This window comes from Myotis lucifugus, unplaced genomic scaffold (genome assembly GCF_000147115.1).
Source record: "Myotis lucifugus unplaced genomic scaffold, Myoluc2.0 scaffold_12, whole genome shotgun sequence".
Classification (NCBI taxonomy): domain Eukaryota; kingdom Metazoa; phylum Chordata; class Mammalia; order Chiroptera; family Vespertilionidae; genus Myotis; species Myotis lucifugus.
The window spans coordinates 8,852,151-8,864,837 of NW_005871060.1; the positions used below are offsets into that span (position 1 = coordinate 8,852,151).

Genomic DNA, 12,687 nt, shown 5'->3' on the forward strand with positions numbered 1-12,687 from the left:
TCCCCCCCCCCCCCCCCCCGCCACCCCTGTGCACTGGGCCACTAGTTATTGAATACATGTTAACTAGGAAATCTAGGTGAATGTTACCAGTAATCATAACATTGTATTAATTATGCTACAATCATGTCATTACTATAGGAATCAGACCATTCTCTCTACATTTCTCTTACGTTTAAAATTTTATAACAGGTATAACATTTTTAATGTATTGTTTCAGTCAATTACATAAACATGTTCTATGAAGTCAACAACTGCCTTCAGCTTATTTTCCCTAGAAATCCATGCAAGGAAGTCAGGTGATGATCACTAGAGGTCAAGACAGGAAAGCACCTTAGTGGAAAGAGAGAATCACATGAACAGAGCTCCAACAAAGGAAGCCCAATCACTCATAACATGAAAATAAGTGGTACATGGGAGCAGCTCAGACTTATTCTTCTAAAATACACTTGACATAGAAGATTGAAAGCATCAGATGAAGCAGCAGCCAGCAGAATACCCCACCTTCATGACCTCTCAGTAAGGGATAGTGCGGAGGGATTAAACTAGAGCCATAACAACTGAACAGCTCATCTTCACCCAAAGCTTTGATGTCTTCCAGCAAATCTTCCTGTCTACTCATCAACTGTAAATCATTCCCTCCCTCATCTCATTTCTCCTTCCTGATCCTGCACAACCCACATAGGGAGCTACTTTTGTCTCTCTCGCCCACAGCTGTTACCTATAAAATCCAAGGGAGCCCAGCACATGACAGTGTGTAAGTAACCCTGGCAGAAGGGAGGGACAGTGGAAGAGAGGGGGGAGGGATGGGAGATAATGTGTTCTAAGAAAGGCTTTAGGAAAACAAGTTGGCTGCTACACAAATTAGAAATAAATACTAATTTGACTGAAAATAATTTTGGAGGCCCAATTATAGCAAAGTGAAACATATATGTCATTTATGAATTCCAGGAAAATAGTTATTTATGAATTCCAGAAATATAGCTGGGATTGTAGTCATTTATGAATTTTTAGTCATTTATGAATTTTAGTCATTTATGAATTCCAGAAACATAGCTCCAAAGCAACACAACAAAGTCCCTAAAGGAAGAATAGCTAAGAAAGGGAAGAGAAAACACACTGAATGAGACAGGACTTACACAGTTAGTGAGGGGGAGGAGCAAGCACTGTCATCACAGGGAAGGGACATGTAGTCTTTGCAAGAACACTTTTACCTACCAGCCCACATGGCCATACTTCATCTCCAGGATTCAATCATTTTTAAATTTTTTTCCTGGTTAAGTTTCACCTTCCTATTATGTAACTACTCATTTTTATCATTGTTTTTAGAAAGGAGCCGCTTTGACCACACACATTATAGGAAATTTCTGGGTAAGGGTCCTACTTGCTGGCAATGACCCCATCAGTTGTGTCCTCATTACCTTGGAATCTGCCACTTTAGCCAGACCTAACTCTTGAATGACCATGTTTATCCGTTCATTCTTTTCATGACTCTTCATAGTTGATGGAAGGCGAAGAGCTGCTGAGAACTGTAAATTTTCTCTCACTGTCAGAGTTCCCATCACAACATCATCCTGAAGGCAAAATGGCATTTTAAAAAGACAAATCAGGTCTTTTCTAGTAAATTCAGTCTTCAGTATATACAACTTAATCCACAAAAATAACATAGCCAAGGGAAAGTTCTAGCTAACGATGAACTTGAATTATACAAATTATACCAATAACTCCATATTCAGATAGCTGCAAACCCTGATGGGAGAATTCTCATTCCTATCTGTACACCCGAAGAGAACACAGGCAATTATGATTACTATTGGCAGACATTTCCAGACTGCTTCAGATAAGGCTTTGACAAAACATCTTTCTAAGCTAGGGTAGGGAGAGAGGGGAAAGTAGGGGAAAAAGTAAAACAGTAGCAGCTTTTGGGAACATGATAACTAGAACTGTTATCATTTTGTTAGCAGGGTCATATTCTAGATTCTCCCTGCCTTTTCATTTAACATTACTGTACATCTTAAGGGAGATTATGAGAAGATGGTATAAGGAAAGTTGGTTTTATGCCCAGGTTATGTGATCAATGGGAAGCGCACTGCACTATCAGCCAAAGAACTTGCCCACATAAAACCGGAGATATCTAAAATGCAAATCAATGCATACTTACTTGTACCACATAACCTGAGATACATTTGAAACTGGCAGGTCGAGGTGCTCCATTTATCAAAACATCTCCAGTTAATCCCAGTGGGTCTTTCCTTGCAGCTAAGATATCTAACAACCTATAAAAGGATATATATGGTATGTTTTTTCTCCAACGCAAGTTATATCTCTCAGCTACTCTGAATGCAAATTCTGTTCAAATTTAAAAATTAACCGATCAAGAAAATCTATGGTTCAACTCTAATTACACATATATTTTTTAAATTCTCAAGTTCCTTTTTTACTCTATGCTACAATAAGGTCCAAAAAATGTGAAAACAAAGCACTGTTGGCTGATCCAACACAGACCTCCCCAACAGCCCTCCAGGTCCCAACACAGGCAATGCGCTCCTTTAGCCAAGACTCACTCCACTTATGATTCTGCTCCACCTCCCCACTGTCAATTCCACCCCCTTCCTTTTCCTCCCATTAGCTCCCATCATACCTGACACCTATATGCCAATCACCTCTCATGCCCTCTCAGTAAACCTGACCTAATAAGACACAGCTGGCATAAGTGCATGTGAGCCACAGTGCCTAGACCCAGACTAGACATGCAGCAAATATTCAACTACACCTGCCCTCGTAAAAGTGATCTGTAAAAGCACATTAAAAATGCAAAGGGAACGCTTACTGATACTCTGTTATACTCACGAAGATTTGCCACCACCTGTGGGTCCCAGAATGGCGTTGAGGCCAGGTCTCATGATCCCACTGCAAATGCAGAAACAGACTGATTTACTGGTTCACTTTAAAACTAGTTCTACTGCCCTAGCAGGTTTGGCTCAGTGGATAGAGCATCAGCCTGTGGACTGAAGGGTCCTGGGTTCGATTCTGATCAAGGGCACTTACCTTGGCTGCAGGCTCGATCCCTGGCCCTGGTTGGGGCAGGTGCGGGAAGCAACCAATTGATGTGTCTCTCTCACATCAATGTTTCTCTCTGTGTGTCTCTCCCACTTCTTTCCACTCTCTCTAAAAATCAATGGAAAAATATCCTCAGGTGAGGATTAAAACAAAACAAAACTATTTCTACTAATTTAGGGTCTGCATTTAATACACTTAATGAACACTGATGAAATTAGACAGAAAATAAGCACCAAACAACCTTTAACGGGGGGAAAAAAAGGAAATGTCAAATAGAAGTCTAGTATACAAAGAAAGTCATCACTAGTATCACTAGTCAGCACCTAGAAAAAATGGCTCAGGTCCCTCTAAATTCACTTCAGTTATTCTCTAACCCACTTACATTTTTTTGGGAAGGGACACACAAACTTTCAAGGTTCCTTGAAGTAAAAGATTCTGGTAGAACATCTGTTAACATTTACTTCTCTTAACACAATGTTAAGTACATCACAGGTCTTGAGTAGTGTTTCAGGGTAATTATTTCAAGTCACCTCATTTGCTACCTAGTCAGGTTCTACATGACTAAGTAGTCAATGGCTTTCTACAATTACCAGTATCAGTGCTTTCACTATTCAAATCTAATCAGGCGAAAAAACAATATATCTGACGTAGAAATTTAATGGCTGGAAAAGAGCACCTCAGATGTTGAAAAGAAAACCTCACCAGTTCTAAAGCTGAAAAAATTCTTAATCCAATTGTTAAAGTAAAACATGTCTTCCAATTACATAATTTTCTTTCTTGTAAAGTTTTAAACAAACAACCTGGAAAATTCTCAGTTTATAAATGGAAAACTCCACTTTTTATTGAGGATGACCTTTAAGGGTATACACAGGTGGTACAGACACTGCATGTTCCAAACAGATTACATAGATGTTTGTGGGTAGAGGATATTTAGATAGAAAGCAGGAAGGTAGAAAAAACATTAAGGCAGTAGACTGTGCTGAGATTCAAGAATGCAAATATGTAATTTGAATTTAACCCCAAAGGCCACCAGTAGAATGGTAAGGAGAATGCACTGGAGTACGGAGAAGGAAGGGTGGGTCCACCACAGTTACACAGGCATGATGAAATGGAGGTCTGAGGAAGGCCTTTCAAAACCCTGGTGTCCAAGCCCAATCTCTGCAGAATTGGTAGGTAAAGCAAAATTTACTCCCCAGCCCGGCCAGTGTGGCTCAGCAGTCGAGCTTCAACCCAGGAACTAAGAGCTCACCAGTTCAATTCCTGGTCAGGACACATGCCCAGGTTGTGGGCTCAATTCCCAGTAGCAGTATGTGCAGGAGGTAGCTGATCAAAGATGTTCCTCTTTCACCGATGTTTCTATCTCTCTATCCCTCCCCCTTCCTCTCAAATGAATAAATTAAAAAAGACTTTACTCCCCAGAGAATCCAGTATCTATTCCAGTGGAAGGTGCAAAGCAGAAGGCTATTTCATGCCCAGACAGTGCCTTTCACAGGGCAAACACTATGATGTACAGCTGTCGTGAGTGATAGACGTCACAGTGCAGCTGTGCTCAGTGCGCCAATCCAGGAGGACCTCAGCACTGCCTGCCTGTTGTGCCCGAACTGTCATGAGTGTAAAATGCCTGGTGGGTGCTAGGGTGCAATTTACCTTCTACTTTGCTCATTAACTGAGGAGCCTCTCACTGAAACATTGGACAAATGCAATGAGTTAGGTAAAGCAACACAAGCTCTAAAACAGAAAAATATCTATTATTTCAGTGGCCTTTCCCCTCTGATGTAATAAGTCATGCCAATGGTTGGGTGAACTTTCAAGATGCATTTATCTATAGCTCTTCATGTACCTTCTGCATTGATAGCTACCTACAAACTGTTTCTAAAGTGACCAGAGATAAACTTGTTACTCACTGAGATTTCATCACCAGAAAACCTTTCCAGGTTTTAAAAATCTCTACTCAAAGACCAAGCAATCCTAAATGATTAACTCAAAAGACAATGTGAGCTTTCTAAGACAAAGAATTTTACAGGTACCTGAGTTGGGCTTCCTTTGGCACTAAACCCTAGCATTATAGAAAACAATAATGGAAAATCCTAACTGCAAGAGTCCTAGTTTGGAGCAGTGGCTAATTCTCCCTCCATTCACTCAACACAATTATTCAGTGTCTATGTGTGCACAAGACACAAGACATGGGTCAGAGCTCAGAATAAAAGTTCTAGCCCTCGTGAATTCTACATTCTAGTCCAGGGATCAGCAAACTACAGGTGGTCATGTCTTCTATTTTCAAAAACAAGGTGTTCTTGGAACAGAGCCACACTCACCCATTTATGTCTCTGGCTGCTTTCCTGCTGCAGTGACAGAGTTGAGTAGTTACAACACAGATGTGCAGTCCATCACAACTAAAATATTCACTATCAGGCCCTTTACAGAAAAAGTTTGCTGGCTTCAGTTCTAGTCCATAATCTATAATTCCCTTGTTGCCCCACCCCACCTTCCCACAAAACCCATTCCCCATCCTTCTTTATTGATTTATATAGCATTTATGTGCCTGAAAGTCTCCCTCACTATATTGTAAAACCTTGCCAACAAGAACTGTGCCATCTTGCCCTGGCTGGTTTGGCTCAGTGGATAGAGTGTCGGCCTGCGGACTGAAAGGTCCCAGGTTTGATTCTAGTCAAGGGCACATGCCTGGATTGCGGGCTCAATCCCCAGTGGGGGACATGCAGGAGACAGCTTATCAATGATTCTCTGTCATTATTGATGCTTCTATCTCTCTCTCCCTTCCTTTCAAAGAGAGAGAGAGAGAGAGAGAGAGAGAGAGAGAGAGAGAGAGAACGGGAAAGGAGGAAGGAAGGAAGGAAGGAAGGAAGGAAGGAAGGAAGGAAGGAAGGAAGGAAGGGAGGGAGGGAGGGAGGAAGGAACTGTGTCATCTTCTTTCACCACCACCCCATAGCATGCAGGTCTACTCATTGTAGACCACTGAGTACTGAATAAATGAAATAAAACCTAGCTACAGGATTTCTATTACATCTATTACATTTTAGTGCAGCGGTCGCCAACCTTTCAGACTTCACCGACCACCGGTGGTCCACAGACCACTGGTTGGTGACCGCTGTTTTAGTGAATAATGGAAATCCTTTGGTCTTACTTTATGAATAATAAGTCAATGCCATTCCCACTGCTTGGAGCATCATCCTTCCCTATCCTGCCACACACACACACACACACACACACACACACACACACACACTTCAATTTCTCTCTCCCATCCCATGCCCCTGGCCCTCCAATTGAGGGTAGTGGCTTCCATGTCTTCTAACCCATGTATCACAGTAGAACACAGTGAAGTTCTCTAGTTGTCTGAATCCCCATTAGACTAGAAGGTTGCTGAGAACAGAGGACACACCTCTGTCACTAGGATCTTGCATAATGTCAGGCTCCTAATAGACACTGAAAATTAGTTGAATAAATGAGTCTCTACATTTTTATAAATGATAATTACTTATGGGAAAACCAATTGTTTTTCACAAAAACAAACATCAAGAAGTACAAGGCCCCGGTTGGGTAGCTCAATTGGTTGGAGAGCGCATCAACCCAATACACCAAGATTGTGGATTCATTTCCTGATCAGAGCACAAAGAAGCAATCAATGAATGCATGAATAAGTGGAACAATAAATCAATGTTTCTGTCTCTTCTCTAGAATCAATTTTAAAAAAATAAGTACAAAAATGTTATGAAAAATAGAAAGAGCCTGACTGGAAAGAAAATCTAGTTCTATTTCCTACTTATTACAATATAGCATGTTCAAATAATGCATCAGTCATTTCTATTAAACTTTACCTCCCTTCTTTGTGTGAAGGTGATGGAAGTGCTGAGTGGAGGAGCAGCAATGGCCAGCACCCAAGATCACAGGCTGCAAAGGCAGGTGGGAGGAAGAGAGGAGACAGCTGAAGGGTCGAGTGATTGCTCATATTAAGAAATAAGAACCTGCTGGTGTGGCTCAGGGATTGAGTGTCAACCTATGAACCAGGAGGTCATAGTTCAATTCCTGGTCAGGGCACTTGCCCGAAGTTGTGGGCTCAATTCCCAGTAGGGGGCATCCAGAAGGCAGCTGATTGATGATACTCTTCCATCATTGATATTTCTATCTCTCTCTCCCTCTCCCTTCCTCTCTAAAATCAATAAAAATATTTCTTTTAAAAGAAAAAAATAAGAAAACTGAGCAAATCAGTAAGGATATTAGAATAATGAGAGTCAGTTTTCACTTTTTGAGAAGATGTTTTACAAACATGGAAATGTGGAAATAACCCTGGAGTATTACATAAGAATTGGAAGTCATGGGTTTTTATCTATATACCCAGACAGATATAAAAAAAGGCTTAGATGCTTTTATATGTGTTTATATAAATATATTCCCTAATTCTGTCCACCAATATGTCCCAGAAGCTATGCCATCCCAATACCAATGAACATTCCAAACACCTAGATCTCAATAAGTTAGTAAATGCAAAAGTCCACAAAAAGGAACATCAGCTCATACCACGTCTGAGGCAGGGAAAGTAGTGAGTATGGAATTTCTATTGTGCCAACAAAATATTCAAAAAGAAAAGAAAAGAGAGAGAGACAGACAGAGAGAATGAGTTTAAAAAACAAAACAAAACAGACCTACTTTGACCAAATCAGGAACAATACTAGTATCAAAATAAATTATGATAATGCATTAGTATTGAATACTACTGAATAAAATGTGATTCCATGATTCTATACTAATATACATAAATGAATAAAGAGATGATGAATGAAGTTTTTTTCCCTTTTAGTAGAATGCAAACTAATCCACATGAAAGAGATGGATGAAAACAGAAAATCACTCTTTGGTAACTATCATAGTGATAATTACTGATGATTCAAGCAAGAGAGATAAATGGGGACTTAAGCTTGTGAAATAAAATTTTGGAATAATGTCAAGGTAACTCCCCTAATAATATTAATTACATGGGGGAGAATAGTGACATTGTGATGAAGGCTGTCAGATACCAACATGACTAGGTGATCAAGATGAGAGAGACAGGAAAATACCTACCAGCTTGCGTGAGACTGAGGAGACATGATGTGATGGTCAGTCAACTATGTGAAGAGCATGGTGGCCAACAGCCCCTAAGGACCCATCACTGCAGCTATCATAAGGCTTAGCAACCACTCAGACAATGACTGAGAGGTTATATAGGAGAAGGTCCTTATTTCTGAAAAACAGAACTGGAGGAGTTAGGAATTACAGAGTGCCACATGGACAGCTCTCAGATGGTTCAAAAAAAAATGCTAAGGACAATGGGTTATCTCAAGAGATAAAATGAGTAGCAAATGCAGTGAAATATTAACAGATCGGGAATCTGGTAAAAGTGTTATGTTCCCACAAGTTTGAAATTATTTCTAAATAAATTATTAACTTAAGAAATCTCCACATAGATAATGAATTACCCTGAAATTATAAGATATGCACACAACTACTGGGACAGACCATTTTTTCCATAGATCATTAGCGTTGGAGAGGAAAAGCTCAAAGGCTGGGTATGGACACAAATTAAACATAACAGAATGATTTTTCATGAGGTGGTAAAATCTCACCTTCCTGAATTCTCATAGTCAGATTTTGTTTTATCTTCCTTCCCCACAGAGGACATTAGGTTCTGGTTCCTTAGTTCTACAAATGATACTACAAAATGTCCAGAGGAAAAACAAAAATCAAGATTCTCATCAGCAGTCCTGGCCTGTGTGGCTCAGTTGGTTGAGCGCTGTTCCATGTATCAAGAGTTCACAGTTCAATTCCCAATCAGGACCACATGCCCGGGTTTCGGGCCCCATCCCAAGTAGGGAGCGTGCAAAAGGCTGCCCATCCATGTTTCTCTCTCTCCCCTTCCCTTCCTTTCTCTAAAAAGAGCACTAAAAACGTGTTTAAAATAAGAAAAGATTCTCATACAAATATATATATATATATATATATATACTCATCAGCTTTTTTGGAATATAATTACTACTTTCAATGGCAGTGGTGCTACCACACGCAAGTCAAACTCTGGTGACCTATGAGACATCCTGGGGTGATCACTTAGTAACAGATATACGTGTCTAATCACTATGTTGTACACTTAAAACTGATATAATAGTGTTTGTCAACTGTAATTAATAAATTTTAAAAATTATGAAAAAAAATTGACACCATTTTATGAACCCAGGAATGCAAGTAAAGAACTCATCTTTTGCTGGACTGCATACCCTGAACCATAAAAAAAACACTCTGAAGCCTTGAGCAGATGACACTTTTAGTGCACTGAGTTACTAACCTACTAAAACATAGGCAAGATGAATGTACACTCACCCAGTATGCATTTGAAATCCATTCAACCTATGCGAATTACAAATTATTTCTTACCTTCCACTTAGCACAAAATCTGAAGTGACCAACATTTTCTTGACTGTTATGTTTCACAAAAACCTTGTCAGCTTTAAACAAGGTCAGTCACTTCTATCTAGGCATGTAGCAAAAGAAAAAGCTTTGTGACGACCTACCTCTCCTTATTTTCCTGGTCAGGGTTTCTTAACCAATACAACAAAGCAACAAGGAAGCAGGCATGACAGTATGTGCTGCTGCATGAAGAAAGTTCTATCAACTCCACACAGCCCCTACCTCACCACCACCCAACCAATCCCAGGTCCCTGTTCTTTCTTCCTCATCCACATGCAAAACTTTTCTCCCCTTCTTGTCATGTCCTGGCCTCCTGGGAGCAGTTGGCTGCTACTAACAGAAAAGACCACAATCCCATAGAATGCATCAGGAAAGCATGAGAAGCATCTGATTCTATACACGGTGGAGGCCATACCTGGCCCAAGGGCTCTTATAACCACTCCTCCAGCCTCAGAGAGCTAGAAAAAGTGCTTGTTTTATGCAGGAATAATCATTTCCCCTATCAAACAAACACACTAACTAAACAAAACATGGTGTCTGAGAAACCTAGATGCAGTCCCCACTCCACAGAGAGGAAAAACCGGGCTCAATTCTCTAGAAATCAGAAAAACACAAACCATCCTCATGTCTGGCACCTGTGAAAGAATAGAGACATGTGGTCCCAAGGAGGTTCCTTTCTCCGTTCCCTCCTCACTCTCCTGCCCACTCTGCCACCACATGATAAATTCATTCATGGAAAAAGAGCTGAAAATCATAGTTTAGTATTGATTTAGACCCTAAATTCTGTCATGCTGGACCTCCACTGCGTAACTTAAGCTAAGCTTTCACTGTATATTGTCTTTTCAACCTCCTGACTCTTGCTTGAACATAAAGGACATAAAGGGCATAAGTACCTGAAGTGTCTGGCTCGTAAACTACAGTGACAGATCTTTTATTTCACAGGTTAAAATATTAAAGACAGAGATTACAATTCTATCCCCACAGTCAGGAAGTTGCAAGTCACACAGCCAGGCCTCTTCCCACTAAACCACAAGGCTTACCCAGGAAAAGCTAAATGGCACATTAATTATTCAGTTTCTCAAACAAAAGTTGATGCACATGGTACGACCACTTTAAAAACAGTTTGGCCATTCTTTAAAAACTTAAGCTTATACCCAACATGTGATCCAACCATTTTACTCCCAGTTGAGCCCAACGAAATGAAAGTGTGTCTATGTATCTGTACAGACATGTATACAAATAAAATGTCATAGCACCTGTACTTGCATTAGGCTAAACCTGTGGAGCTCACTGCTGTCAATAAAGCTGTTTAAACAAAAGTTCATACACATACTTGACATTTATCAGTATTTCTTTCTCAACTGTTTTTCGACTAAGTAGAAATCCACTCTGCACTTTCACTCGATAGCAGATGTTATGAAAACTTAACACGGCTCCTTCGGAAAATGTCTTCTGGTCATTGGGGGTGGTCCCCGGGAGGCCATCGGTGTTTCTTTGTGACATTGGGATAAAAACTTGGTCCTTATCGGAAGACATCTGGAGAGCGTCTGCTTTTCTGTAGAGGGAAAAGCAACAGTAAATTGACAGTCAAATAAATGTACTAGGTAACAACACACTTAAAACAAGTCTGTTTTCTGACAAACTTCCAGTTATAAAAGTACTAAGTCCTGGGGATGTAATGTGCAGCATAGTAAGTGTAGTTAACAATGCTGTGTTATATGTTTGATAGTGGCTAAGAGATCTTCAACGTTCTCAGTGCAAGAAAAACTTGTAACTGGTGAAGAATGTTAACGACTTGTTGAAGTGATCATTTCACAATATATATAATTAGTGAATCATTATGTTCTGTACCTGAAACTGTTATATGTCATTTATATCTCAATTAAAAAAGAGTATCCCAGCCAGTGTGTCTCAGCAGTTGAGCATCAACATATGAAGCGGAGGTCAGGGTTTGATTCTGGTCAGGTTGCATGCCCGGGTTTCGGACTCCATCCCCAGTAGGGGGCGTGCAAGAGGAAGCTGATCAATGATTCTCTCTCATCACTGATGTTTTTAGCTCTCTCTCCCTTTCCCTTCCTCTCTGAAATCAATGAAAATGTATATTTAAAAAGAGTAAAAAGAATAGAGATCTAAATCTTTAAAAAGAATGTAAAATACCTCATTAATCATTTTTATATTGATTACATGTTTGCTAAAAATATTTTGGATTTATTGAGTTCAAAAAGATATATTAACATTAAAAAATAATACACAAGTCCATTTTAAACTGCCTTGCAATAAAGAGCTCTATTTTCAATGAACAGCTTATAATACTGTAATAAGAAAAACCTTGGAACGCCTATCATAGAGGTAGACACAACTCTGAATATATAAACTCCAACTGGATATCAATTAAATATCTAATAAGTCCAATAGGAAGAGTATGAAAATTACTCAAAACTCATAAAACAGGGAAAAAATGAGTGGGAGTTAAACCTATCTAGCTTGAAAAGAATTTTATGGTATGATTCAAGATCAGAGACTACATGATCACCTTCACCCCCTATTACTGTTTTTGATATTTGGGGGGTTTTTTGAGTTTATGACACAGGCATTACAAAAAAAGGCTTAACCAGGCAGTTAAGGATAAGAGAAAGTTTTCTGAATTTATAGCCCCAGGCTTTATATCACTGCTTATAATGCTTCTTCAATCAGTAAAAAAATAAGCTTCAAAATTGTTTGAGATGACATATTTAATTAATGGGTAAACATACTTAAATTCCAGAAAGATTTAGAATTAAGTATAAAAATAATTACGAAATCAAACCAGCCCTGGTCAGGTAGCTCAGTTTGTTGAGTCTGGTCCTGATACACTGAGGTCATGGGTTCATCCCCAGTCAGGGCACATACTAGAATCAACCAATGAATGAATAAATAAGTGGAACAACAAATCTCTCTCTATTTCCCTCTCTTTATCCCTCTCCCTCTTTTTCTAAAATCAATTTTTAAAAAGAGGTACATATATACAATGGAATATTACTCAGCAATAAAAAGGAATGAAATCTTGCCATCTGTTACAGCATGGATGGATCTAGAGCAGTGGTTCTCAACCTTGGCTGCACATTAGAATCACCTGGGAATCTTTTTAAAATACCTGATTTCTGGGCCTCATCCTCCGAAAATTCTGTTTCT

The 12,687-nt window shown here is 39.5% G+C and overlaps 2 protein-coding genes across 2 annotated transcripts in view; both read right to left on the reverse strand.

Moving 5' to 3' along the window:
• The window catches only part of LOC102417789 (ATP-binding cassette sub-family G member 2), a 140,456-nt gene that overhangs the window by 126,601 nt on the left and 1,168 nt on the right, over positions 1–12,687 (reverse strand). The window lies entirely within an intron of this gene.
• LOC111822977 (ATP-binding cassette sub-family G member 2-like) overlaps positions 1–12,687 on the reverse strand; it is a 66,320-nt gene that overhangs the window by 26,845 nt on the left and 26,788 nt on the right. The window contains exons 2-5 of the mRNA XM_006084603.3: positions 10,850–11,071; positions 2,848–2,907; positions 2,159–2,273; positions 1,419–1,571 (exon numbers count right to left, since the gene is read on the reverse strand). Of these exons, the coding sequence (XP_006084665.1) occupies positions 1,419–1,571; positions 2,159–2,273; positions 2,848–2,907; positions 10,850–11,052 (531 nt within the window). The 5' untranslated portion in view covers positions 11,053–11,071. The remainder of the gene's footprint in view (positions 1–1,418; positions 1,572–2,158; positions 2,274–2,847; positions 2,908–10,849; positions 11,072–12,687) is intronic.